This window comes from Eublepharis macularius, chromosome 17, assembly GCF_028583425.1.
Source record: "Eublepharis macularius isolate TG4126 chromosome 17, MPM_Emac_v1.0, whole genome shotgun sequence".
Taxonomy (NCBI): Eukaryota; Metazoa; Chordata; class Lepidosauria; order Squamata; family Eublepharidae; genus Eublepharis; species Eublepharis macularius.
Window position 1 is genome coordinate 44652721 of NC_072806.1, and position 27534 is coordinate 44680254.

The 27534-nt window shown below is 44.4% G+C and overlaps 1 protein-coding gene across 1 annotated transcript in view; it reads left to right on the plus strand.

Moving 5' to 3' along the window:
* Positions 1 to 27534, plus strand: part of FAM13C (family with sequence similarity 13 member C) — a 199463-nt gene that overhangs the window by 148743 nt on the left and 23186 nt on the right. The window contains exon 7 of the mRNA XM_055001122.1: positions 8717 to 8812. Coding sequence (XP_054857097.1) covers positions 8717 to 8812 — 96 coding nt within the window. The remainder of the gene's footprint in view (positions 1 to 8716; positions 8813 to 27534) is intronic.

Below are 27534 nucleotides of genomic sequence, written 5' to 3' on the forward strand. Positions count from 1 at the left end.
AAGCATTAATAGACTCTGGATGTTCACGAGATTTAATCTTGCCAGCGCAGGTAAATGGACTGGGCTTAGAAGTCACCGAACTCAAAGACCCCATAGTGTTTGAACAAATGGATGGATCCAGTATGCAACCAGCACAGCTTCAAACCGAACCTACAGCTACTGGAATGGGAGACCATTGGGAAAATCATACCTATGTAGTTAGTGATGTCGCCAAATACCCCTTGGTGCTGGGAAGTTGGTAGCTATGGGATCACGATCCATATATCAAATGGTCCACAGGAATGGTAGTCTTTAAGGGTGATTGTTGTGCCAAACATGCATGGACTAAAGTGCGGGGAAAGGAGGCACCTCCCCCTTAGAGGCTGTACTGCTAACTGCAGGAGAAGAAGGGGGCATCCCCTCAGATTACCAGAATTTAAAGCAAGTGTTTGATGAGAAAGAGAAGCAGATGAACTACTCCCCCATGGAAAAATGGACTGTGCTATTGAACTCATTCTGGAAGAGAAGTTGCCTAAAGGTAAATTGTATTCAATGAGCCCCATGGAGAGGAAGGAACTTAGAGCCTTCATTGATCAATGCCTGGAACGGGGATTTATCCGCCCCGCCAACTCTGGCCATGCGGCACTTGTGTTGTTCCGAAAAAAGGAGGATGGGGGGTTAAGACTGTGTATGGATTTCCAGGGGCTAAATGTGGTGTCGATGTCTAATGCATATCCCATACCCTTAGTTAGAGACTTACTCAGTGTGGTGGCGCAGGGGAATTTTTTTTTCGAAATTGGACTTAAAAAATTATTACTTCCGGGTGAGAATAAGGGAGGGAGATTAATGGAAAATGGCATTCAATATGCCCCTCGGCCAATTTGAGTACCTTGTTATGCCGTTCGGTCTCCAAGGGGCCCCAGGCGTGTTTATGAACTTCATCAATGAAGTATTACATGAGTACCTGTACAAAGGTGTGGTTGTTTACCTAGATGACATGTTGATCTATTCAGCTGATAAGAAATCACATGTGGAGATGGTCCGAAAAGTGCTGACCACTTTAAGGAAACATAAACTGCCAGTAAAATTGTCTAAAGGTGAATTTCGTAAGGAGGAGCTGGATTCCTTGGCATACCGAATCTCCCCACAGGGATTGAAAATGGACCCGGCAAAAATCCAAGTGGTAGTGGGGCGGGAGGCCCCCAAAACAAGAAGGCAATTGCAGTCGTTCCTAGGGTTCGCTAACTTTTACAGACCCTTTATTAAAAACTTCGCTCAAATCGCCCTTCCTTTAACAGACTTACTTAAAACAAAGGGGAAAGGGGAGCAAGGGGAAAAGCCTAGTGCTAAATTGGAGTGGACCGCAGAGTGCCAGGAAGCTTTTGAAAACTTAAAAAAGCTGTTTGTTTCTGAACCGGTGCTGCAGCACCCAGATGAGAACAAGCGGTTCATAGTGCAAGTTGATGTGAGCGACACAGCCGGGTGGGGAGTGCTCTTACAGCCAAATAGCAAGAGGAAACTGCACCCTTGCGCCTATCTGTCCAAGAAATTCTCCGAGACTGAATCCAACTGGAGCATGTGGGAGAAGGAGTCTTTCGCAGTAAAATTAGCCCTTGAAACCTGGAGACATTGGCTAGAGGGGGCCAGAGTGCCTTTTGAGGTGTGGACTGATCACAAAAATTTAGAAGCGCTACACACACCCCGTAGGTTAAATGCCAAACAATTAAGAAGGGTGGAGTGTTTCTCTAAATTTAACTAGCCGTCAACTACTTCAAAAAAGCTTCAGGAATTCTTCCCAGCCTTGCAGAAAGCAATGAAGAGGAAAAGTGCAACATCCAAAATGGCTGCTGAAAACAGCAAGGGTAAGAATAAACTACCCAACTTATCTAGCTCAGCAGACCCAGTACTAGCCAGAATGCTGGCTCAATTGGAGCAAAAAATTATGAATAAAGTCTCAACTATTCTTCAACCCTTTGAGGAACAACTTGCTGAAATAAAATCAGCTATAGACAAAGTAGCACAAAAAGCTAATCGTGCCCGTATATTAAGCAATTCGCTGTGCTCTGAAATAGCCATTTTACAACAAGAAAATAAACAGCTACAAGAAAGACTATTGCAATTGGAAATCCAGACAAAACAATCTAACCTTAAATTCAGAAATGTTGATGAGAAGATATATGATAATGCAGATCTACCCTCCTTTTTAGAATCGTGGCTGTCGCCGCATTTACAACTTGAAAAGGGAGCAACTGCTATAATCACCAAGGCTTTTCACCTGGGGTCACAAAATAATCCAAAGTATAATAACCCGAGCGATATATTAGCCACAATCCCAGACTGGAAGACAAGGAGCAAAATACTAGAAATAGCAAGAAATAAAGGATCACTCCCCTACAAAGGGACAAATATTCAAATACTTACAGACTTGCCATCCACAATATTAAAGAAAAGAACTCAGATCTACAACAGAAGCATTGAGAAAAGCCCAAATAAAATATAAATGGACTAATTATACACATCTTCAAGTCAAAATACAAGATACAGTCATTATTATATATATTGAAAATATATTCCTTAAACAGTATTTTTATTAATAATCTAATCATTATCAAAGTAGTTCAGTCATCTATGTTTATGCTATAAATCCTCTATAATAAGGTTAAGATTTAAGTTATCATTTAGTATATCAACCTTTAATTGAAATCCAAGTTGAAATACTCATTTGTAAGAAAATTCATGGTTATAAGGGCATGTAAATTATTATTAATATGTAACAGATTTCTTAGTTATCAATGTTTAATGACTTTCTCTCAATATTGTAACTATTAATGTGCATAATTAAATAAAAACTCCAAAAAAAGAGAGAGATCAAGTAAATCCAGCTTCTCATCTATCAACTTTAACCAAGTATTTCTATAACCTTTGATTTGTTATAGTTTACCAAGAGCCCATCTTCTTTGCAGTACCCAGTGAAAGCATTAATTGTTTTACAGAGTCCTACTTCAGATCTCAATAATAAGACCGTATCATCTGCATATAGTAGCACAAGTAATTTACAGCCAGCTGATACGAGTGCATGATGGTCATGTTTTTTAATATAGGGCACCATATCATTGATGTAAAAATTTAAAAGCATGAGGGCCTATAAACAGCCTTGTTTTACTCATTTTGCAATATGGATTTGGTTAGTAAGCTGACCCTCTGGACCATATTTGCACATCTGTATTCGCACAGAAGTCTCCTCATATAATTTAAAGATTAGCCAAAAGGAGCCTTTTATCTATTGTGGAATTATTTAGTTCGGTCCACAAATGAGATCTAGTTGAATCAAAGGCTTCTAGATGATAAAGAACAAGGCAGTGGTCCAAGGGAGAAGTACCTTCCCTGAATCCTGCTTGCTCAGGATAGAGAATCATTCCACCCAGTAATGGAATTCCACCCACTCAATAATTCAGAATGGAGAAAAGCCACATATAGTTTACCCAAGGTTGAAATGAAACGAATTGTCTGACAATTAACTGTATCACTTCTTCAGCCGTTTTTGTTTATTGGCACAGTTATAATATGCTTCCATGAGTCTGGCCTGATTCCTGTTTTATTAATTTGGGTGAATAAAGGCGCCAAAATATTGCTCCACCAAACAGAATTTGATTTCAATAAATCAATTAGAATCAGATCTGGTCCAGGTGCCTTAGGAGAGCTCAGTCACCGAATCAATTGGTTCATAGTCTCCAGAGAAACCAGGGGTCAAAAATCAGTTAAAGGAGGCTCAATTTGAACAGTCTGAGAGCCAATACTAAATGTCTCTCTAAAAATAGAAGTAAAATACTTTTCTCAAGTTGTAGATATAATGCATTCAGATGAACTAGGAACTGTAGATAAGCCCCCATTAACTATTCTCCAGAAAGTTAGTGAATCGTTGTTATTGATAATAATAATGATAATGATGATAACAACAACAAAAACAACATTCTATTTCTATACCACCTTTCAAGACAACTTAATGCCACACTGAGAGGTTTACAAAGTATGTTATTATTTTTCCCACAGCAATCACCCTGGGTCAGATTGAGAGAACTGTGATTAACATTTCCCATTCTTTTTGTTGGGCTGCTTGTTTTTTTTAAACCTGACCATTGTCCTAAATAGCTTTTTGAGAGAAATAAAATCTAGAAGGTGTTTCTGAATCTTGGCACCATATCATGTACGTAATTTAGACCTCATATATCTAACAAGGTCTCTGCATTCTCTGTTACCCCCTTTTTTTTTACACTCATACCTATAGAGGGGGAAAGGTCTAACACAAACTGGTTTAAAGGGATGTAAGATATTAGTTAATTGATCGAGCAGGTCCCATATGTCTTTCTGCATTAAAAACTCCTTAAGAATAGAACTATAACTCTCAAGAGTTCATGATAATTGCTATGGAAGCTGAGTCCAATGTGCATCTCATTGGTCTCAAGACTCTCGATCTCTGTATAGGATCAGATGGTGTTGTGGCTAGTGTCTCTCCAGCAGTGGGAATAGAAATAGTCAATTTCAAAGGGAAGTGGCCCCCTCCCTGAAAACCATCCACCATAAAGTCATATATCTGCAGGAGAAAAACTATGGAGGCCAGGATATAATCAATTACGCTGGCACCATTGTGCATCATACATGTAAAATCACCATGGGGATCTAATTCATCAAGGCCATTTAAGATCACCAAATCTTGATCCACTGCACAATTAACCAGTTTTTCCCCACAGAATTCACCTTATTATCTTTAAATCATCTTCTAAATAAATAAGGATAAGGTAACTCCTTCAGCATTTTCACTGATCTCAAGGCCAAAAGAATATCATCATTTCCCCCAATATGGGCATTAAAATTGAGAGAAACATTTAGTAAATTGAGAGAAACAGTTAGTAAATGTTTAGTAAAACATGCTAAACCAGATTTTGGGCACCCATTTTAAGCCGGAGTAAGTGGGGGAAGAATACGTAATACAACCAGAGAGGCTACGAGATTGTCTCGACCAGGTTTTCTGCACTAGAACAATATGAAAATTAAGTAGATACAACAAAACTCCGGGGTCCTTTAATCTACTATTTCAGCCTGAGATGTTCCAAGATACAATCTATATATATAAAGACAAGTGCCCTGACTAACTCTTCAATGCCCAGCCCAAACGCCTGGACCTAGCAGCGTGAAATTTGGGGCAAGCGTTCCTTTTGTGATGTAGAGGCTCACTAAGAAGGTATTTTAAGAAATTCACCCCCTAAGGTGGTAAAAAAGGGGTAAAATGTGTTTTCCCATAGGGATACAGCTTTGCTGTGTGGCTGGCAGGCTGCAGCCTGCTTCCCCCCTCCCCCCACTCCCAACTTCCAGATTGGCCACTCTTCCCTGATTGGGCTGGCTTTTCAAGGTCATTTGCATATGCGGCCTGATTGGGGCTCAGCCCAACATTCTAAACAGTTGCTAAGGGAGACATTGAATGTGTCCTGAGGTAAAATGCACCTCCCAGTCTTCCCCTAAAAGTTCACTAGGGTTGCCAATCTCCCTGTGGTGTAGGGTTGGCAGCCTCCAGGGGGTCTCCTGGAATTACAACTGATCTCCAGGTGACAGAGATCAGTTCTGCTGGAGAAAATGGCTGCTTTGGAGAGTGGACCCTATGGTACTATACTATTCTGAGGCCCCTCCCCAAACCCCACTCTATCGAAGCTCCAACCCCCAAATCTCCAGGAATTTCCCAACCTGGAGCTGGCAACCCTACCGCGGGGCCTGCCTGCTTGCACCCTCCCCCCTCTCTGACTGGTCAGCTGTGGAACTCTGTGTTCTAAAGTAAAAATCAGGTCAAGGAAACTGCAGACAGTTGAAGAAAGACGGTACAAGACTCCTGAATAGGAACTTTATACAAAAATCTGTATGGCAACTGAGTTTTTAAATGTTCATGGGGAAATGGTGCACAACCTTTCAAGGGGCCATTTCGATGTGAGTTTCTCACATGAAACTGCCAAAGTGCCCACCACATAGGCTTGCCAGCCTCCAGGTGGTAGCTTGAGATCTCCCAGAATTACAACTGATCTCCAGACAACCAAGACCAGTTCTCCTGGAAAAAATGGTTGCTCTGAAGTGTGAACTCTATGGCATCATACCCCACTGAGGCCCCTCCCCTTCCTCAAACCATACCTTCTCCAGGCTCCACACTCCAAATCTTCAGAAATTTCCCAACTTGGACCTGGCAACCCTACCACCACACCACCCCTCCCTCAGTCTAACTCCACCTCACACCTCTCTCAGCCATCATCTCTTACCACCCCCAAGAAGCCTCCTGGCAGACGTTGTGCAAGATATACTGATGCTAAAAGGAGGAAGCAACTTAGAAATGCGGCAAAGAAATATGCACATCATACTCCTGTGGTGCTCTGAGCAGCAGTGGCCAAGTACCAGCAAGTTGCGGGTCCAAGAGAAAGGTGACCCTCCCTGCAGGCCTGGGCACAGTAGTGACAATCCTAGCAGACCTAACAGCCAAGATATAGCCTGATATCACCACTATCACAGAGAAGTCCATGGACTGGCTTTGCAAGCATGCCATTCTGACTCCTAAGAATGACAAGGCTGCCATCATTAATGAAACACAACTTAACTCCCTTGAAGGAGCAGAAATGGAGTACAGATCTGTGGACTCAGTGTTGCAAATGGATGACGCAGTCCACTAACCCATGGAGTTCCTCAACACACTCAACCCTCCTGGCTTCCCAGCCCACAAGCTTCTCCTCAAAGTGGGGGCTCCAGTGATGCTGCTCCGGAACCGCAACCCACCCAAACTCTGCAATGGCACCAGACTGTGAGTGAAAGCCCTCCATAGGTACGTCATCAAGACCACATTGTTAACCGGGTGGAGTCGGTGTTCATACCATGCATACCACTCATACCATCAGAGAACCTCTTTGAGTTCAAGAGACTGCAGTTCCCCCTCGTCTGCTTTGCTATGATGATCATCAAGTCCCAGGGTCAGACACTGAAGGTGACAGGAATTGGGCAGTTCTTCATGGCCTGCTTCAGAGTGAGCTCACCCAGCAGCCTGATGATCATAGCACCTGAGGAGAAAACCACCAATGAGATCTACAAAGAGGTCCTTCAGTAGAAAAAAACCCTGAATGTATGTATTTTTTACTTTATTTGTTGCACTACAATTTTTTCCTTTTAAAATCTCTTCAATAAATGCTACATTTCGAAATTCACTTCATCTTTTCAGCATCAACGTGCTTTGCTTTATTCAAAACCAACTTCCCCCCCCCCCAACACACACACACAAACCAAAAAATATTACATACCCATGAGTATTATAACTGGATTTAAAGTAGTTAAATACCTTAGCAAAGCTCATGTATCAAGCTAGTTCTAATATATGAGGCAGAAGATAATCAATTTGATAGAACTGCAGCATTTGGTGAATTTGAAGAGGAGGGCAGGTTGGAATTTTCAGGCCCTCTGTTTATTAAGACAGTTGGTTCTGAAGAGGGGGCACTTATACTTGGAAGGGGAAAACTCTCCAGATTCAAGAATCTCCATAGATAAGTTAACAAGAGGGGAGCTACAATCTGCAGAAGGTTCATTAAAAGAAATAGACATAGAGATCTGCCTGATTTCCCCCAAAGAAGTCACCGGAGCCTGTAGAGGGTTCATCAGAGCGTCCTGTTCCACAAGCAACAACCCACCAAAGAAGGAAAGGAGGCTAGCTTTAATCTTCCCCTCTGTCCCCACTAGTCTTGGATTAATCAGGCCTAACATAAGTTCAGGACAAGAAGAGTGTTGGTGTTCTGTACTAACTAAAAGCTTTGGGGTAACTGCCTCTTTAGGAGAGGATAATTTTGATGGTACTGGCTGATCAAATGAAATCAAAGATTTAGAGAAATGAGCCACATCTGCTGAGATCTGATTTGTAGCAGACTTCTCTGGAGCTAAATTTTTCATATTGGAAGTTTGTGCAACAAATTTCTGTATTAAAGTGTTCCTAAGGTACCAAATTCAATATGATTTTAACTGCTACTGTATTTTAAATTGTGGTTTTTATGATGTTGTGACTTGCCCTGAGGCCACTTGTGGGGAGGGCAAGATATAAATCCAACAAAATAAATAAATAAGTAAATAACCAGAGGCATGAGCATGCATATATGCATAATTCTATGTCCCTTATTTTTATCCTTGCAACAGTGAAGGTAGGTTACTGTGACATACACCACGGACACCCAGGAAGCTTGATGAACAGAGTGGAAATTTGAACCCAGGCGTCTCACACCCTAACCTAGCCGTTACACTACATTTTAGTAATCATTAGATGACTAAACCTGGTACTTGCTGCTGTATCAAGACTGTCATTTAGGGGCAGTGAGTGTTGGGGGCCATGCTGATAGAGTGACAGCTGTGACCCTTTGATTGGCCAACAAGGCACTTTGGCTGGATTGGTACAGTCCTCGACCACTGGCACTTTCTTAAATCCAGTAGAGTTTTTTTAATTGGTTTTTATATTTCTACAGGAGGAATGGTAGCATCAATTGTTTTTTTCCTTCAAAATCTGGCAGTAGAAAATCCTTTCACTTTTTTCCCCTTACAATGAACACTGCTTCTTGTCCCAATGAAAGTCAAATCATCATTAGGATGAGGACAAAATTCACCTCTTCCTTAGCACAGAGTTTGACACAGGCAACTCATTTCTGCAGAGTCAACGCAGTTGATCCGATTTCTTTTTTAGGTAAGCAAGCAAGATAGGAGTCTGATGAAACCCCTTTATGAAAGATACAGGATTATCAAGCAACTGTTGTCGACACCAACTTTGATTACCACAATTGTAAGTTAAAAGAATATTTATATAAATAAAAATGTGTTTTCTGAACTGTTGTTCCACTTGCAGTGCAGTTCTCTGCAATGTTACTAAAAGCCCTGTAATACTGAACATGTGTTGGTAGAACATTCATAGAGCAGAGTGGGTATAAGAGTGCAGGCACTGTCCTCCACGTTCATTTGATCATCGACTCATAAGGATGGCATCTATACATGGAGGGAAATGTACATGATAGGTGCTATCCCTATGATCTGGAATATTTGAAAAGCATCTCTTTTGATCACAGGGGAGGGAGTGTACATGTGTACGCGTCCTCCATGTATACATGCTGTGCCCCAAGTAGGTGATCACATCAAGGTGGTGGAGCCACTGGAATGCATGTCCTAGGCTATAGTGGTGTCCACTGAAACCAGTGTCTCAGAACCAAACTACACGAGATGAATTACACATGCATGACATGTGAATGCTCTTACACGTGTTTCCCCGTTGCTTTCTTGTTCACTCGCACATCGCAGCCACATTGCACTCGATCCCGTGCTTGGATTGGCACGTGTTTCTTCCCCATTCTTCCCAGATGAGAGATGGTATCCCATGATGCACCTTCTCTTCACGCATGCTCAAACCTTCCTCTGCAGCTTTTCTGAGAGGGAGACTAGTTTACTCAATTAGATGCATCAGAGAAAAAACCCACTGGGTTTCCTGGAGGGGGGGGCTAGAAATGGGGGTTCCACACCTCTGCTGAGATCTTGCAGCTCGGATGTCAGGGTCATGGCCCCTGCCATACTCTGGGGGTTTGGGGTTCACTGGTGTGTTGCAGGCCTGATCCTCTTTGGGCTTCTTTGGGAGTGCTATTAGGATCTTTGACATACTTTGGGAGATGCTCTGGAATGCAGAGAAGGCAGTTATCAATGTTACCAGGACAGTTATTGCTGTTGCCAAGAAGACAAAGAGGATCCAACTTTGTTTACTTTTCTTTCTGCAGCTTATTAGAAATGAACTTAGAGCTTAGTTTCAGGGGGAGTAGCGTGGGCAGTAGTGAAGTGGGTAGTGCCTGAAGGGGTGGGTAGTGCCTGAAGAATTAAAGGTTTAACAAGGGGAGGGGACAGCCATTCCTATCAAGAAAGTCTTTCTGTACTGAACTCTTGGATTATTAAAAGCTTTAACCCATGCATCTTTGGATTCATGCAGTGAAGTTAGTTGAGATCTAAACTGGCAGTCTCTCACAGTTTGTTAGGAATAATTCTTCACCCCTGAGAGCTGGACCTGAGTAACCGTTGACTCCCATCACCCGGGCCATGGCTGCAGGCATAGAAGGTACCAGTACTACAGTGCCAACCGGGGAAGACCTTGCAGACCCCATTGATGGGCATGGGCCCAACATTAGTGTGTTGGATGGAGGAACTGTGGAAGTCCCTGCAGACGTGCATGGGCCCAATGCAGATGCATTGGCTGCAGGAGGGGCGCTGCCCTGATTCATTCTCCCAAGAAGTGATCCCAGCTGCCTGGGGTGGTTGAAAGACCTCCCAGGGGCATCGGCCCCTCGAGTGCCCAGGAGGGGAATGGAACAATGAGGCCATAGATGGGGGCGACTGTTTGAACTGCCGTTACATCTGGGAGAAGGTGTCATCAAGGGAGAGGAGGACCAGGAACCAGAGATGGAAGAGTGGCTGGGTAGAAATATGACTCTGGCCGAGGTGGGAATACTGAGGAACGATATGTACGTGTTGATGGGAAGTCTTATTCACCTGAATGTGTTCACACAAACTTTACAATGACAACTACTAGCTGTTGTTTAGCCAGAACAAGTTGTCCACCCACCAGGAGACCAGCAGCCCACTTCACCTGCTTCCCCAGGTGGGAAAGGAGCCCCAGTACCTCCAGATGAGCAGGGAAGCCTAATACTTCCAGGGAGACAAGGAGCCCCAGTGCCTCCAAATGATCAAGGAAGCCTGATACTTCAACGGGGGCAAGGAGCCCAGTATTGCCAGAAGGGCCTGTACAACCAGGGGCCCCATCAATAGTTGCTGCAACCCATTAGGCCTGGAGGAGGACAGCTGCCTGAGGAGATGCCGAGGCTGCCGTTTCAACATCCGTTGGAGCTACGTAAGCTGGAGGCTCGTTTTGAAGGGGACCCCTTCACTGGCAGTTTTTGAGAAGAGGCTGGATGAATATTTGTCAGAGCTGCTTTAGGCTCACCCTGCATTGGGCAGGGGATTGGACTAGATGGTCTGTATGGCCCCTTCCAACTCTGTGATTCTGTGAGCTAAGGTACTTCCTAGTGCAAGTGGTGGAGTTCCTGTGGGAATGGGGCCACACCCTTCCAGATGAAACCAGCCAGGTAAGCTACCAGAGTTCCCAACTGGGAGGAGGTGCAGTGAGGTGGTATGTGACTCAGTATGCAGCCCAAACCCCAGAGCTACAGAGTGTGAGAGCCTTTCTTACGAGCACCAAAGACACAGTACGAAGACCTTCTCGAGGGGGAGCGGGCAAGGACTAAGTTGAAATGAGTGGTAGTTTATCTTGATGATGTTTTGATTTACATGGATACCTATGAAGAACATGTGAAATTGGTCAGAGAAGTGCTGAGCACTCTTTATACAAATAAACTGTACGCTATGCTTTCCAAGTGTGAGTTCCAGAAGGAGGAGCTGGACTTTCTATTGAGTCTTCCAAAAGGGCTTGGCGATGGACCCAGCCAAGGTGCAGGATGTGTTGGGGTGGGAAGCCCCTACAACTAGATGGCAACTTCAATCATTCCTGGGTTTTGTAAACTTTTACAAGCCGTTCATAAAAAATTTCACCCAGACTGCTCTACCGTTAACTGATCTGCTAAAGACTAAGGGGAAGGGGGCAGATGGAGTCAAACCGAGTACTAAGTTGGCCTGGACTAACAAGTGTCAGCAGACATTTCAGAAGCTGAAATCACTCTTTACCTCCGAACCCATCCTGCACCATCCAGATGAGAACTGGAAATTCATTGTGCAGGTGGATGCGAGTGACACTGCAATGGGAGGGGTAATACTGCAGGAGGGGGAGGATGGGCAGTTACACCCCTGTGCATATGTTTCCCGCAAATTTTATGACTCTGAGAGACATTGGTCGGTGTGGACAAAGAAGCAGCTGCCGTTAAATTACCTCTGTCAGCATGGTGCTATTGGCTTGAAGGGGCCAAGGTACTGTTTGAGGTGAGGATGGACCACAAGAATTTGGAAACCCTCCACTCATCCCAAAGGATGGGAGTGAAGCAACTTAGATGGGCAGAATTTTTCTCAAAGTTTCAACTTTTGCTCAAACACCTCCCCGGGATGACGAATTTCCTGGCAGATGCCTTATCATGCCTCCCACAACATGAAAGTCAAGAGAGGGAGGTAATAGACACTATGTTCACACCAACACAGCTGGGAGAGGCTGTAGTGACACGCCAGCAGGCCAGTTAACTTTTGGTAAACCCGCCGGACTCCTGGTTAGAAAAAGTCAGAGAAGAGCAAGGAAAGGAAGGTGGGGCGGTCTCCCAAGATCCTCTGATGGAGGAGAAGGAGGGGGGCTGGTACAGAAATGACAAACTATATATAACATTTCTCATCCACGCCCTGCATGAGGAATCATATCTTAGAGTGAGATGTAACTGGCAGGGACTACTCACTGGAGCAATAAAAACATTTTAAGGAGTTAGGCAGGGCTGCCTATTGGCCCCCATGTTATTTAATTATTACATCAGTGACATGGTGAAATATATGATTGGCCTCAATTTCCATCCGCCGAAGCTTGCTTCATGCCATTTACCAGTTCTGCTCTATGCAAATGATAAAGTCCTATTAGCCAGGACCCCATTAGGACTCCAAAGGGTGCTAGATAGATTCACAACATACTGCAACAAAGAACACCTAACAATCAACTTTGATAAAACAAAGGTAATGGTATTTGGCAGACACCCCAAGAAGTGATCCCAGAGGATGAAAGGGAATAAAATTCAACAAGTAAATGAATTTATCTACCTGGGGGTGGTTATACAGGATTCAGGGGCTAATACAGCACACTGTAATCTGATGGTGGAGAGAGCTGAAAGGGCGGTGCATGCTATCGAGATTTTTTCGATCTAAGGGGGGCTTATATGTCCCAGCAGCACTGAAGATGTATCAAGCTAAAGCCCTTGCGCAACTCCTATATGGTATTAATTTGGGCATATCCGCTGATAATTTGCAAATTCTCAAGAAGATTCAGTCCAAATTTATCCGTGCTGTCTTATAGGTACCCCCAGGAGTGCAAAATGCCCTCCTATGGCTAGAAACAGGCCAAATGAGAATTGAAGCCAGAATATTGCTATCTTCTGTTTATCAGTGGCTCAAGATATATAACAATCAAAAAGGCCTTCTCCCTCTAATAAACCAAGATCCTTACCAGTCTAGGTGGATGCAGATGGTTAAGAGCAACCTAGAAATATTGGGACTCTCACCTGCCGACCTACTGACTCAGGGCAGTGACCAGGCAAAAAGTATTGTTTAAACAAAGGGTGAGAGACATAGACTTCCAGGATGAAGCAGTGAATTTATAGCAGCTGAGTTTTATGACCTCTCTGCCGAGACCTTTCTGGTTCCTTGGGACTCGAGAATTCGGGCCCCCAAGTCTCCCCCCGGAGAGGGGAGGCAGGTTGGAACAAGGTGAAAGAGCTCAAGGGGTCTGGCAACCCCCGGGAAGCCCCGACACCAGTTCTGAAAGCAAGGACCAACGAAGGAGCCAATATGACTACGAAGCTGCTAAAACCGAAAGTCCAACAAGCCAAAATGAACTACAATGAATAAAGCAGATCCCTAACAAGACAGATAAAAACAACTCGAAGACGCCTCAAGAGATTCCACAACGCTTTCCGTCAAGTAAGGAGATTGTTTTATGGTTTTATGAGGGCTAACCGGCCTGATTGTGAGGCAGCTGCCAGGACAACGTTGGGAGTAGGGAGAGACAGAGAGAGATTGTAAAGAGACTCAGCAGATGGCTGGAAAGCAATAAATCTTTGAACATAATTAACAAAACAAAGCTTTTTAACACTTTGATGAGTTTGGACATAACACCTATAAGTAATATGAAATGGCTTCCTGGGAAGAAGAAGTACTTTCTAAATTGCAAGAAATTTCTAAATTAATGACTGAACTATTAATTAAAGCAGACGGGACATTTGGAGTAGAAATGGATAAAAGTAAGTCAAAAAATGGCAATACAGAAGAAATCTCTAAAGAGACAGATCTAACTGAAAGAAAAATAGAGCGAAATGAGAAAAAATATAATCTACAAAATGGACGGTTGTACCAGTACATCTTCTTGAAGAAACAAGGTAGTAGCAAGAAAGAGGCAGAGCCACAAAGCAGACCTGCAAAGAGAGAACCTAGCATTCTACTACTGAAAGGGGTGGGGGGGAACAGTGCAGCAGATTTTAAAGCAGAAAAATAAACAGAGAAGTAACAACATTTTTATCGACCCTCGTCAGAATTGGCTGGAAGATAAGGAAATCTACCTTCGGCGGCGCAGATAGAATAAGGACTGGATGTACCATTTTACAGGAAGAAAGAAGAAAAAACAAGGATAAGACTCAGACTAGGATTTAATAATGCAGACCTAACCCCTTATCTCTATGGCTCCTTCCATTTTTTTTCTTTTATAACACCATATATTCTGTATGTGTTCTGAAGAGACAAGAGAGGGGGGGACTGATAGAGTTATAGAGTTTTTTGCTTTCACTACTGTCCTCTTTTTTCCTTCTTATTTTGAAAGTAAGTAAGTAAGTGTCAGTCTATGGATAGCAGGATACTCTAATTTCATCTCCCACCCCTTGCAGCAAGAAATCCAGGGTCTCTTGAGTCAAAGGTTGTTTATTGAGAGAATATATATATTCAGAAAGTACAAGTGTCCATAGGTAATCCAAAGGCTAAAAGAAGCTTTGGTTGTACACAGATCTCTTGTTGAGAATGACGTGTTAAATGCTTGCTACAGTATATCAAACCCTTTAGGCCAGCCCCCACCCTCGGTGTCTACCCAGTTAGTACAGAACGTGGGAAAACGAAAGGAGTTGTCTCAAGTTCGCTGTGGTGAGCCATCTCAGATAAGACTGTCTCGGGAACCAAACTGCTCCTGTGAACATAAACGGTACTGGAAAAATACATTAGGCAAGCAATATGGAAGAACTGTGGGTAACAGACCTGACATTTCTGCCCCTCCAAAGGCCTCCCCTCTCCCACCAGAACCCACCTTGTCAGGGTATCTGTTGTGGAATTTGGCTATGAGCTTTGGGGCATGTATGTGAGAGGCTTCTACCCACTCTCTAAAGCTTTCATCAAAGTCCACCTGATGAGATAAAAAAAGTTTTTTGTGTTTCATTTTTGAGTCCAGGATTTCTTCCACTTCATAATGGACTTGACCATCTATGAGGGTAGTATGTGGGATTCCTTTCTCAGGATGCTACTCATCAGGTGGAGGTGCTTTCTTTAAGAGACTAAAGTGGAATGTTGAGTGCATTTGGCGTAGGTTCTTTGGTAGTTCAAGCTCCACTGTCACATCATTAATCACTCTTTTGACTGGGAAAGGTCCCATATACTTAAGTCCTAACTTTTTGCAGGGCTGCTCACTTCTAAAATGTTTTGTGGAGACATACATCCTGTCTCCAGGTTGCAGTTTCCATTGCTCCGCACGATGGCGATCTGCATATTTTTTGTAGTCCACTTTGGCTTTTTTCAAAGATTTTTGAATGATTTCCCATTGTTCTGTAAGGGAGGACCACCATTCTCCCAGGTCCTCTAGTCTTTGCGTTTCAGAATTAGTTTCAAAGGGTATAGCGTGTACTTCATATCTGTGTACTACCTTGAAGGGGGATGCTCCTGTAGAACTGTGTATGGCGTTGTTATACGCATATTCGGCAAAATGAAGGAAATCGACCCAGTTGTCTTGTTGATAGTTGATGTAGCATTGGAGGAATTGTTCCAGCACTTGATTTGTGTGTTCCGACTGGCTGTCGGTTTGAGGATGATGAGCGGAGCTTAAGAAGAGGCCAACACCTTACCTCCCCATAGGAGGACAGATTGTGCAGTGGAAATCATCCCTGGAGCCACATTGCCTAAAGGTAGACTTTATCCAATGAGCCCAAATGAAAGAGAGGAGCTCCGAAAATTCATTGACACTAATCTACAAAGGGGTTTCATCCGACCCGCAAACAGCCCTCATGCTGCACCAGTATTGTTTGTTAATAAGAAAGATGGAGGGTTAAGACTGTGCACTGACTTCAGAGGACTTAATGCAGTCTCCTCCACAAACGCCTATCCCTTACCTCTCATCAGAGATCTACTCAACGTCATGGCCCAAGGTAAGATCTTCACAAAATTGGACTTAAAAGATGCTTATTTCCACGTTTGTATACGAGAGGGGGATGAGTGGAAAACTGCGTTCAATACGCCCTTAGGGCAGTACGAATATTTAGTTATGCCTTTTGGCTTGGCCGGGGCCCCTTCAGTTTTCATGTCCATGATCAATGAAGTATTGCACGAATTTTTATATAAAGGAGTAGTTGTTTACCTGGATGATGTGTTAATTTACTCAGAAACCGAAGAAGAACATGTACACTTAGTGCAACGAGTATTAACTACTCTCATGTGCAATAAATTGCCCATCAAATTGTCTAAATGTGAATTTCACAAAACTGAACTTAGTTACTTGGGATATTGCATCTCAAAAGATGGGTTGAAAATGGATCCAGGCAAAGTGAAAGCAGTTCAAGACTGGCAAACCCCCACAAATCGTAAAGAACTGCAATCCTTTCTGGGGTTTGCCAATTTCTATAGAGAATTTATACAAAACTTTGCCCAAATAACTCTCCCCCTCACAGAACTCTTAAAAACCAAAGACAAAGGGGAGCAAGCTAAAAAACCAAAGGCGAAATTATTATGGATACCGCAATGCCAATTAGCCTTTGATCAATTAAAGCAGCAATTCATATCCGAACCAGTGCTGCAACACCCTGATGAAAATCGCCCATTCATAGTACAGGTGGACGCCAGCGATACCGCAATTGGGGGCGTCCTCCTGCAGCAGGGAACAGACAGTATTCTCAGACCGTGTGCATACCTTTCCCGTAAATTTTCTGAAGCCGAAAGAAATTGGAATGTTTGGGGAAAGGAAGCTTTTGCTGTAAAAACGGCGCTCTCCGCTTGGAGACATTGGCTGGAAGGGGCCCGCCATCCTTTTGAGGTTTGGACAGATCACAAAAATTTAGAAGCGTTACGCAGTCCTCAGAGACTCAACGCCAAACAATTAAGATGGGCAAAATACTTTTCAAAATTCAATTTCACCCTCAAATTCTTGCCTGGAAAAACTAATTTCCTAGCGGATGCCCTCTCACGCATGCCCCAACTCAAAAGCAGGAGGGAGGAGACAATAGACACAGTATTTTTGCCTACCCAACTGGGGTATGTGGTTACTACGCGCAGCCGCACAACACAACCTCCTCGCTCAGACCCTTCATTTGATCCAAAGACAATTTTGGTGGCCAGGCATGCGCAAAGACATTTCGCAATATGTAGCTTTGTGTCCCATTTGCCTCAGCGCCAAAACGCAAAAAGGCAAACCTCCTGGACTTTTACAACCCCTTGAAACTCCAAGTAGACCGTGGGAAATTATTTCTATGGATTTCATCACAGATCTTCCCCCCTCCAAAAATCACACCTGCATTTTAGTTGTAATGGATCTATTTTCAAAACAAGCCCACTTCATTCCCTGCACTACTCTGCCTTCGGCAAACAGGTTGGCGGATATTTTTCTGAAATATATTGTAAAACTCCATTCTTTTCCATCGAAGGTGATATCTGACCGTGGCGGACAATTCGTTGCCAACTTCTGGCGGGAGCTTATGCAACTTATGGAAATTGAACAAGGTTTAAGCTCCGCCCACCATCCGCAAACCGACAGACAGTCAGAAAAAACTAATCAATTATTAGAACAGTTTCTCCGTTGCTACATCAATTTCCAGCAGGACAATTGGATTGATTTATTGCCTTTAGCAGAATTTTCTTACAACAACAGTGTGCATGCGTCCACCGGGGAAACGCCATTCAAAGTAGTTTATGGCTATCACTTTAAACCATTTCCTTTTGAAGCTCTTCCCCCCGCAACAGCCTCCAATGACGTTTCAGAATGGTTGGGGGAGGCAGCTCAACAATGGACTCTCATTCAACAACATCTTAACAAAGCTAAACAGGACTATAAGAAATACGCTGATCGCCATCGTGCGGCCGAATGGGAATTGCATCCAGGAGACCTTGTTTATTTGTCTACAAAAAATTTGAAACTCGCTCAAACCAGCCATAAATTAGCACTAAAGTATTTGGGACCTTTTCCAGTTCGTAAAATCATCAACAAAGTGACTGTAGCACTTGATTTACCAAAGAACCTCCATTACGTCCATCCTACTTTCCATATCAGCCTTTTGAAAAGGGTCCCCCCAGCAGATCAATGGCATACCCGTGCTCCTCCCATACCAACCTTGATTGATGACCAAATCCGTTATGAAGTACAACAAATTTTGGACTCTAAAATCAAACGTAATAAGCTTTTTTACCTCATCAGGTGGAAGGACTTTGATTCTGGGTTTGATGAATGGGTGGAGGCTATTCATGTTCATGCTCCTAGATTGGTAAAATCTTTTCACAATCTCTACCCTTTCAAACCTGGGGGAAGGACATTTTAGAGGGGGCAGAAATGTCAGGTCTGACTATGTTCCTTATGTGATCTAACCAAAGAGACTCCATTTTAATCCTGTCAGTGTTTTAAGCTCTTCTTTTGCAGGTGACTAGCAGTCCAATAACAGTTATATCAAAGAAGAGGAATGTTATGACTACAACCTTTCCAGCCTTGGGAAAGTTTCACTCTCTCAAGCCGTTTGTTTTGAGAACTATGGGGGGAGGATGGGACTTGCTGGGCTATGCTATTCTGTACCTTAACCTTTGCCTGTCATTCATAACAATACTCGTGTACCAGCCAAGATATTGCATCTTGGTCAGTGGACTATAATGGTTGTTTATATTCAGTAAAATCTTTTGGAACCAATGGACTCATGTCTAATTGCAAGAGATAGGCTGGATTGCAACTTTTAGTAATCCACAGTAAGCTATTAAATTAGTGCTGTCTGCATGGAGGCACTGGCTAGAAGGAGCAAAAGTGCTGTTTGAAGTTTGAACTGATCACAAAAACCTAGAAGCTTTGCATAACCCCCGCAGACTGGGTGCTAAGCAACTGCGGTGGGTGGAGTTCTTCTCCAAGTTCAACTTTACGTTGAAACACCTCCCTGGCAAAACCAATCTAAAGGTTTATTACGGTCAGAAGACCAGCCAAGTAAAGTACAGATAAAAAGAGCAGTTTTTAAATACTTAAAATGGGTAAATACATAAAAGATAAAATCACATATATACAATTATATATATATATATAACAGTAAAACTCATTTACTTCGTTAATTCACTTCCCAGCAATTGACATTTCCTTCGTCAAGTGATTCCACTTTCTGAGTACCATCACACAGAATTTTGCAACTGCGTAAGATACAGTTCTCTGGCTATCCTCTAAAAGATATACCCGAAGGGTTTCAGGACTAAAATCCATATAATACTCTAATGGTTTAAATCTATAGAGTAGTGGGATAATTAATTGTATCCTTTCTTCTTGGAAGGCAAAACGAATTTCCTGGCAGACGCTTTCTCGTGCACGTGCCCCAACATGAAAGCAAAAGGGAGGAGGTGATCGAACCATGTTTTCACCCACTCAGTTGGGAGGGGCAGTAACTACCCGCAGCTGAGCGCAGAGCCAAACCCCTTCAATGTCTGATCTCACCAAATGGGAGAAGAAAGTTAAGGCAGAAACAGAAAAGGGGGGGGGGAGATGTACCCAAAGCCAATCTGAAAGAAGGGAAAGATGGCAACTGGTACAAAAACAATAAATTGTACATCCCAGCCAGCCTTAGAGAAGAAGTACTGAAACAATGCCATGATTATCCGTTAGCTGGGCATTTCGGATATTTGAAAACATTACAGCTGGAGCAAAGGCAATTTTGGTGGCCAAACATGAGGAAAGATGTTTCCCAGTATGTGTATTTTGTCAAATCTGCATCATGGGGAAATCCAGAAAAGAGAAGCCCCCAGGATTGCTACAGCCACTAGAAACCCCTGCCAGACCCTGGTCGGTAATCTTAATGGACTTTATTACCAACCTACCCCCCTCTAAGGGGAATTCTGTAATCTGGGTGGTGGTGGATTTGTTTTCCAAACAAGCTCATTTCATACCTTGCACCACTATCCCTACAACAAAGAAGCTTGCAGCTTTGTTTATGCAGCACGTCATCCAGCTGCACTCATTTCCTAATAAGGTCATTTCCGACTGCGGAGTACAATTCATTGCCAGCTTCTGGTGGGAGCTACTCCAAGTAACAGAAACTGAACAAGGACTTAGCTCCACTCATCATCCAGAGAATAACAGACAAACAGAAAAAACAAACCAAGTGTTAGAACAATTCCTAAGATGCTACATTAATTATCAGCAAGATAATTGGAGTTATTTTCTGGGTTTTGCTGAATATGCATATAACAATTCAGTCCACAGATGCATCCCCTTTCAAAATAGCACAGGGCTATTTTTGCCTTTTGCTCAAGCTCCAATGCCTTTTGCTCAAGCTCCAAAATCTCAGCAACCAGGAGTACTTTAACATCCCAGTGGAAAGTTATCCAAAACACCCTTACCAAAGCTAAAGAGGACTATAAAAAATTTGCTGACAGGAAACGCTCTTCTCCCTGGAAGCTGCAACCAGGAGACTTTGTATATATCTCCACAAAAAACCTGACGGAGGAGCAGCCTAGTAAAAAAACTCGGCTGGAAATTTTTAGGGCCATTTCCTGTGAAAAAACTGATCAATGAAGTGACTGTAGAAGTGAGATTGCCAAAGAACCTACATCAAACCCACCCAGGCTTTCACTTCAGTCTTTTAAAAAAGGCTCCCCCACCTGACAAATGGCATCCTGAAAGGGGAGCCGCTCATCACATTTTAGTAGATGGTCAAAGTTCATCATGAAATAGGAAGCATCTTCGACTCTAAAATCAAACACAATCAGCTATTTTACCAGGCGAGATGGAAATACTTTGACCCTGCTTACCAGGAATGGATTAAGAGCTCTAACATGAAAGCCCCCAGGCTCATCAAGAAGTTCCATGAACTGTTTGCTGACAAGACTGGACCCCTGTGAGAGGAGGAGAGGATCTTTGAAGGGGCAGAATGTCATGTCTCTGTATATCCATGCCAGGTTTGTTTGTTTGTTCTGTCAATGATGCCACAGTATATTGAATGTCTAACCTGCTGTATTCTTTCAGTAGCCATGTTCTTTTCATACTATAACTGTTATTCCTCCAGCCAGGATGGGCCTCCTGTTATCTTACAGAACTATGCATCTCTGAGCTAGAAATGACCTTGGAGACTCCAAATGCTTACCTTTGTTACTTTGCCCAGATGCTGGGAATTCAGTATTGTGTACTCACAGCTTAGCCATAACTATAATAGGTTCTCACAGAACCAGTGTACCCCTGCGCGCCAAAACGGTTGTTGCTGGAACGTGGGAAAACTCAAGTATAATATTGATCTGTTGTTTTGAATTGTCACTTCTACCAAGCTCTATGATGGAGTACAGACCTGAACTGTAAAATCCTGAATAAAGCCTTTTCTATTGGAACCAATATGTGTTCACTGGAGAGGGTCCGAGGGATCTACCTGCCAGGAACTGACATAAAGTCAAGGTTATGTGGCTATGGTAATGGCTCTTGTCTTGCTAAAAATTCAACAGTCAGCTGCCGTGTCAGCTAACAGGACCTTTTGCACACAAGATTTTACAGAGCATGTCAATGAATATCAAGCCCCAGCATAATATAGACCATGAAGCTTGTAAATTATAGCTTATAGCAGCAGCCATGACCCTGACAGTAGGTCTCCTGAAAATTTGATGAATTTTGCTTGCAAAATGCCAGCCTAGACCTCAAGATAGCTTCTCTAGTTTTCCACACAGGGAATAATGGAGATTGAAGGTGGCTGGTGGCACCTTCTTTCCAGGCCCGTAAAGGGCCCCTCCCAGTCAAATCTTCATGAAACTTGGGGAGTCTTTAGAGAACAGCTAGAAGTAGGTCCCCAGCAAATTTGCTAAAATTCAGTCCTAAAATGGTCCCCCAGACCCCTGGAAAGCCCTGAATTGCATTTCCCATTGGAAATAATGGCAAAATTTTACCCAATTTGCTCTTTATTGCTGAGCCAAATGAGAACAAGTACCCCTCACCCTGTTCTTTTTCAAATTCAAATTCAAATTTATTAACCTCACCCCGTTCTTTTATGGTTCATATATCTGGCACGTTTCTGAACTTTTGCTCAGATGCTCAATCATGTTGCCATGATCTTTTTTCTCACCTCCTCCTTATCCCAACCAAAAATGCTGCATGGAGAGGAGGAGAAGGAAGTTATGGGGGGGGGGGGTGTAGAGGGTGTAGGAAGGAGTAGGGAGGTGGCAGCATCAACTAGAAAACAGGAGGATTTAAAACATACCGTATTAAAAGCAAAACAATTTGGATGTAAGCTGGATCGAAGGACAAAAAGAGGGGAGAGAGAAGTGGAAGCTACCCAAAATCAACTCTACAATGATGACTTGCTGATTTTGACTATGGACACTCATAACCAGGGCTCATTTCGAGGGGGAATGCACAGGAACGGCATTCTGGTAGCTTCCCCAAGGTGGCCCCGCCCACCTGACTTTAAAACATTTTGGGCCATTTAGGCCTTGATTGGGGACAAAATGGCCACAATCAGGGCCAAAACAGCCCAGATCGGGTTGATGTTGGGCAAAGGAAGCATCCCCTGCCTGGCACTGACCCGATCTGGGCTGTTTCGGCCCCAATCCGAGCTGCAATGGGCCTAAAATGGCCATTTTGGGCCTGTTTTGACCTGGATAAGGGACAAAACAGCCCTGATCAGGGCCAAAATGGCCAGGATCAGGTCAATGCTGGGCAGGGGGAGCCTCCCCTGCCCGGAACCGACCCGGTCTCAGCTGCTTTGGCCCCAATCCTGGCTGAAAACGGGTCAAAATCACTATTTTTGGCCACTTTGGACCCATTTTGGCGTGGATTGGAGCCCAAACGGCCTAGATCAGGTCACTGCCAGGTGGGGGAAACCTCCCCCACCCAGCACCGATGAGATCCTGGCTGTTTCAGCCCCAATCCGGGCCAAAATGGGCCCAAAATGGCCATTCTCGGCCATTTTGGGCGGTTTTGGCCTGGATTGGGGCTGAAACGGCCCAGATTGGGTTAGGGTTAGGCCCCCAACCTTGGACAAAATGGGTAAAAAAATGGCCACTGGGGGCAATTTTGGGCCTATTTCAGCCCAGATCGGGGCAAAAACGGCCCGGATCAGGTTGGTGCTGGGCAGGGGAAGCCTCCCCCACCCGGTGACGATGTGGTCTCGGCCATTTTGGCCTTGATACGGGCCAAAACGGGCCCAAAATGGCCATTTCAGGCCATTTCGGCATGGATTGGGGCCGAAACAGCCCTGATCAGGACCAAAACGGCCCAGATATGGTCAGTGCCAGGCAGGTGGAGCCTCCCTCACCCGGCACCGACCCAGTCGCGGCTGTTTCAGCCCCGATCCTGCCCGAAACTGGTCAAAAATGGCCATTTGGGGCCTGTTTTGGCCTGGATTGAGGCCAAAATGGCCCGGATTGGGTGAGTGCCGGGCGGCGGAGGCATCTCCCACCCAGCACCGACCCATTCCCAGCCTTTTAGGCCCTGATTTGGGCTCAAATGGTCCCAAAATGGCCATTTTGCACATTTTTCGGCCCTTTTGGGCCCTGATATGGGCTGAAACAGCCTGGACTGGGGCAGTGCTGGGCAGAGGAGGGTTCCTCCACTTCGCTCTGACCTGATCCAGTCCTGTTTGGCCCGATCCTGGCCCAAAATGGCCACTTTCGGCTCTTTGGACCATTTTCTGCCAAGATCAGGCCCAGAACTGCTGGGATCTGGTCAGTGCCTGGTGGGGAACCCTCCCCTGCCTAGCACTGATGTGGTCCTGGCTGTTTTGGCCGTGATCTGGTCCCAAATGACCTTTTTTGGACATTTTGGGCACATTTTGGCCTCTATCAGGCCCAAAACTGCCAGGATTGGGTTGGTGCCTGGTGGGGGACCCCTCCTCTGCCTGGCACTGATCCAATCCATGCCGTTTTGGGCCTGATCAAGGCCAAAATGTGCCCAAAATGGCCATTTTGGGCCTGTTTTGGCTTGGATTGGGGGCAAAATGGCTCTGATTGGGCCACTGCCAGGTGGGGGAACACTCCCCCATCTGGCAGCAGCCGAATCCTGGCCAGTTTTGCCTGATCAAGGGGTGTGGCATACGCTAATGAGTTATGCTAATGAGTTCCTGCAGTTTTTTTTCTATGAAATGACCGCTGCTCACAACCATGACTACGCTAGTTACCTGACATGTGCATAGACTAGGACCACAGAACACATGGTCACCCGAGGTAAAGTGGACATGGGCAGGGAGGAACAGCCAGGATTCTTGACACTCGAATAGTCTTGTGTAATGATTTTAAGTGAACGTGTGTATGTGTCTTTAAATGCTTGGTGTGGCATACATGAAGAGTGGGGGTGAAAGAGAGGGAGGAGTGAGGGAGATGATTGGTTGATGACTGAGAGTGTGGGCACAGTGAATGCAGTTTTTAGTTACTGAGGGAGAGAAAAGAGTCAGTCAGGGCAAGAGAGGCAAGCTGAGTGCAGCCTTAGCATGTTTAATCATTTCTGAGACAAATATTGAGTCTGGTATTAGCAGACAAGCTGTATGCAGCCTCAGTATTTTTAAGCAGTTCTGAGAGAAAATATTCAGTCAGGAGAATGCAGGGCAAACTGTGTGCAGCCTGAGCTTGTTTATGTTGTCTGAGAGAAATATAACCTGTGTAGAAGGCTGAACTGTAAAAGAACATTCAGTCAGGAGAAAGCAGGCAAACTGTGTGTGCGCCTGAGAAAAGGTCTTACTTGTAATTGAAAGAGAAATTAATACCAAAACCAGGCAAACTGTGTGTGAAGCCTGAGAGGAGATCTATGTGACTGGGCTTAAGTAAAGTACCTTTAAGAATTGAGAACTACTCTTTTGAAACGATTAAGTTTTAGAAATAATATGAATCATAGAATCATAGAGTTGGAAGGGGCCATACAGACCATCTAGTCCAACCCCCTGCCCAGTACAGGATCAGCCTAAAGCATCTCTGACAAGTATTCATCCAGCCTCTTCTTGAAAACTGCCAGTGAAGGGGAGCTCACCACCTCCCAAGGCAGCAGATTCCACTTTTGAACTACTCTGACCATGAAAAAGTTTTTCCTAATATCCAGCTGGTACCTTTGTGCATGGAGTTTTAGCCCATTGCTTCACGTCCTACCCTCTGCTGCCAACTGGAACAGCTCTTTGCCCTCCTCGAAATGACAGCCTTTCAAATATTTAAAGAGAGCAATCATGTCCCCCCTCAACCTCCTCTTCTCCAAACTAAACATTCCCAAGGCCCTCAGCCTTTCCTCGTAGGGCTCAGTCTCTAGACCCCTGATCATTCTCGTCGCTCTCCTCTGCACCCTCTCGATTTTGTCCACATCCTTTTTGAAGTAAGGCCTCCAGAACTGCACATAATACTCAAGGTGTGGCCTGACCAAGGCAGTATAGAGAGGGGCTATGACCTCCTGCGATTTCGACGCTATGGCCCCTTTGATACAACCCAGGATTGAATTGGCCTTTTTTGCCACCGCATCACACTGACTGCTCATATTTAGTTTACAGTCCACTCTTACCCCAAGATCCCTTTCACATATACTACTGCCCAGAAGTGTAACCCCCATCCAGTATTTGTGCTTCCCATTTTTGTGGCCCAGATGTAATACTGTGCACTTGTCTTTGTTGAATTGCATCCTATTCACCGCTGCCCACTTCTCCAGAGTATTCAGGTCTTGTTGAATTTTAATTCTATCTTCTGGGGTGTTTGCTACCGCTCCCAATTTGGTATGATCAGCAAATTTAATGAGCAGCCCTTCCACTCCTTCATCCAGATCATTGATAAAAATATTGAAAAGTACCAGGCCCAAAACCGAGCCCTGCAGCACCCCCCTTGACACCTCCCTCCAATCAGATGAAACACAGTTGACCACCACTCTTTGAGTGCGGTCCTCCCACCAGTTCCCTATCCTCCGAACTGTCCTATAGTCTACTCCACAGTCTTCCAGTTTGCCCATCAGAATGTCATGGGGGACCTTATCAAAAGCTTTACTGAAATCCAGATAAATCACATCAACAGAGTTCCCCTGATCCAGTAAGCTGGTCACTCGATCAAAGAAGGAAACGAGGTTGGTCTGGTAAGATCTGTTAGGAACAAAACCATGCTGACTTCCCCGGATCATTGAGTGGTCCTTCAGATGCTTACTGATTGATCCCTTTAAAATCTGCTCTAATATCTTCCCAGCAACAGAAGTCAGACTGACCGGCCTGTAGTTTCCCAGGTCATCCATCCTCCCTTTCTTAAAGATTGGGATAACATTTGCTCTTCTCCAATATTGTGGCACATCCCCAGTCCTCCAGGAGGCCTTGAAGATGATGGACAGGGGTTCTGCAAGTTCTCTGGAAAGTTCTTTCAGCACTCTTGGGTGCACCCCATCCAGCCCAGGGGATTTGTATTCATCCAGTGCAGCCAGATGCCTCTCCACTACCTCTCTGTCAATGTCAATTAGCCACTCAGGTGTCCTGCCACATTTTCTACTATCTCTAGATGTGCCTGAGTTCTTCAGGGAGAAAGCAGAGGCAAAAAAGTCATTAAGCCTGTCTGCTTTTTCTCTGTCCTGCATCAGAGTTTCTCCGTCTACTCCCAACAGCGGTCCAATTGCCTCTTTTACCTTGCGTTTGCTTCTCACATATCTGTAGAAGTTTTTCTTATTGTAGTGAGTCCTCCTGGCCAGACCCAGCTCGGACTGAGCTTTGGCCTCATTGATGGCTGATCTGCAGTACCTAGTAACCCTCATATACTCCTCTTTAGAGGTCTGTCCTTCTCTCCATTTCCTGAACATTTCCTTTTTGTTCCTTAGCTTATTCTGGAGCTCTCTGTGCATCCACATTGGTTTCTTGGAGCCCTTACCATGTTTCCATCTTGCTGGGATAGTGAGGGCTTGAGCTTGCAAAAGCTCGTGTTTGAGAATGGCCCACCCTTCACTCGCTCCTTTCCCTTCCAGCACACTCCCCCACGGAATGACTCTCATCAAGCCTCTGAGTTCATCGAAGTTGGCCCTACGAAAATCTAACCTACGAGTCTGGCTATGAACTTCCTTGGCTCCCCACAGCAACTGGAATTCAAGGAGGACATGGTCACTTCCCCCTAAGGTCCCCACCACCTTCATCTCATCTACCAATTCTTCCCTGTTGGTTAATATTAAGTCTAGTATGGCCGAACCCCTTGTAGCTTCCTCCACCTTTTGAAAAAGGAAGTTATCGGCCAGGCAGGTCAAGAAATTGTGTGATTCATGACACTTCACTGAGCCTGTCTCCCAGCACACATCGGGGAAGTTGAAGTCACCCATAATTACAAGGTTCTGATGTCTGGATACTCTGCCAATCTGTTCAAAGAGGGCAGCATCCATTTCTTCTCGCTGGTCAGGTGTTC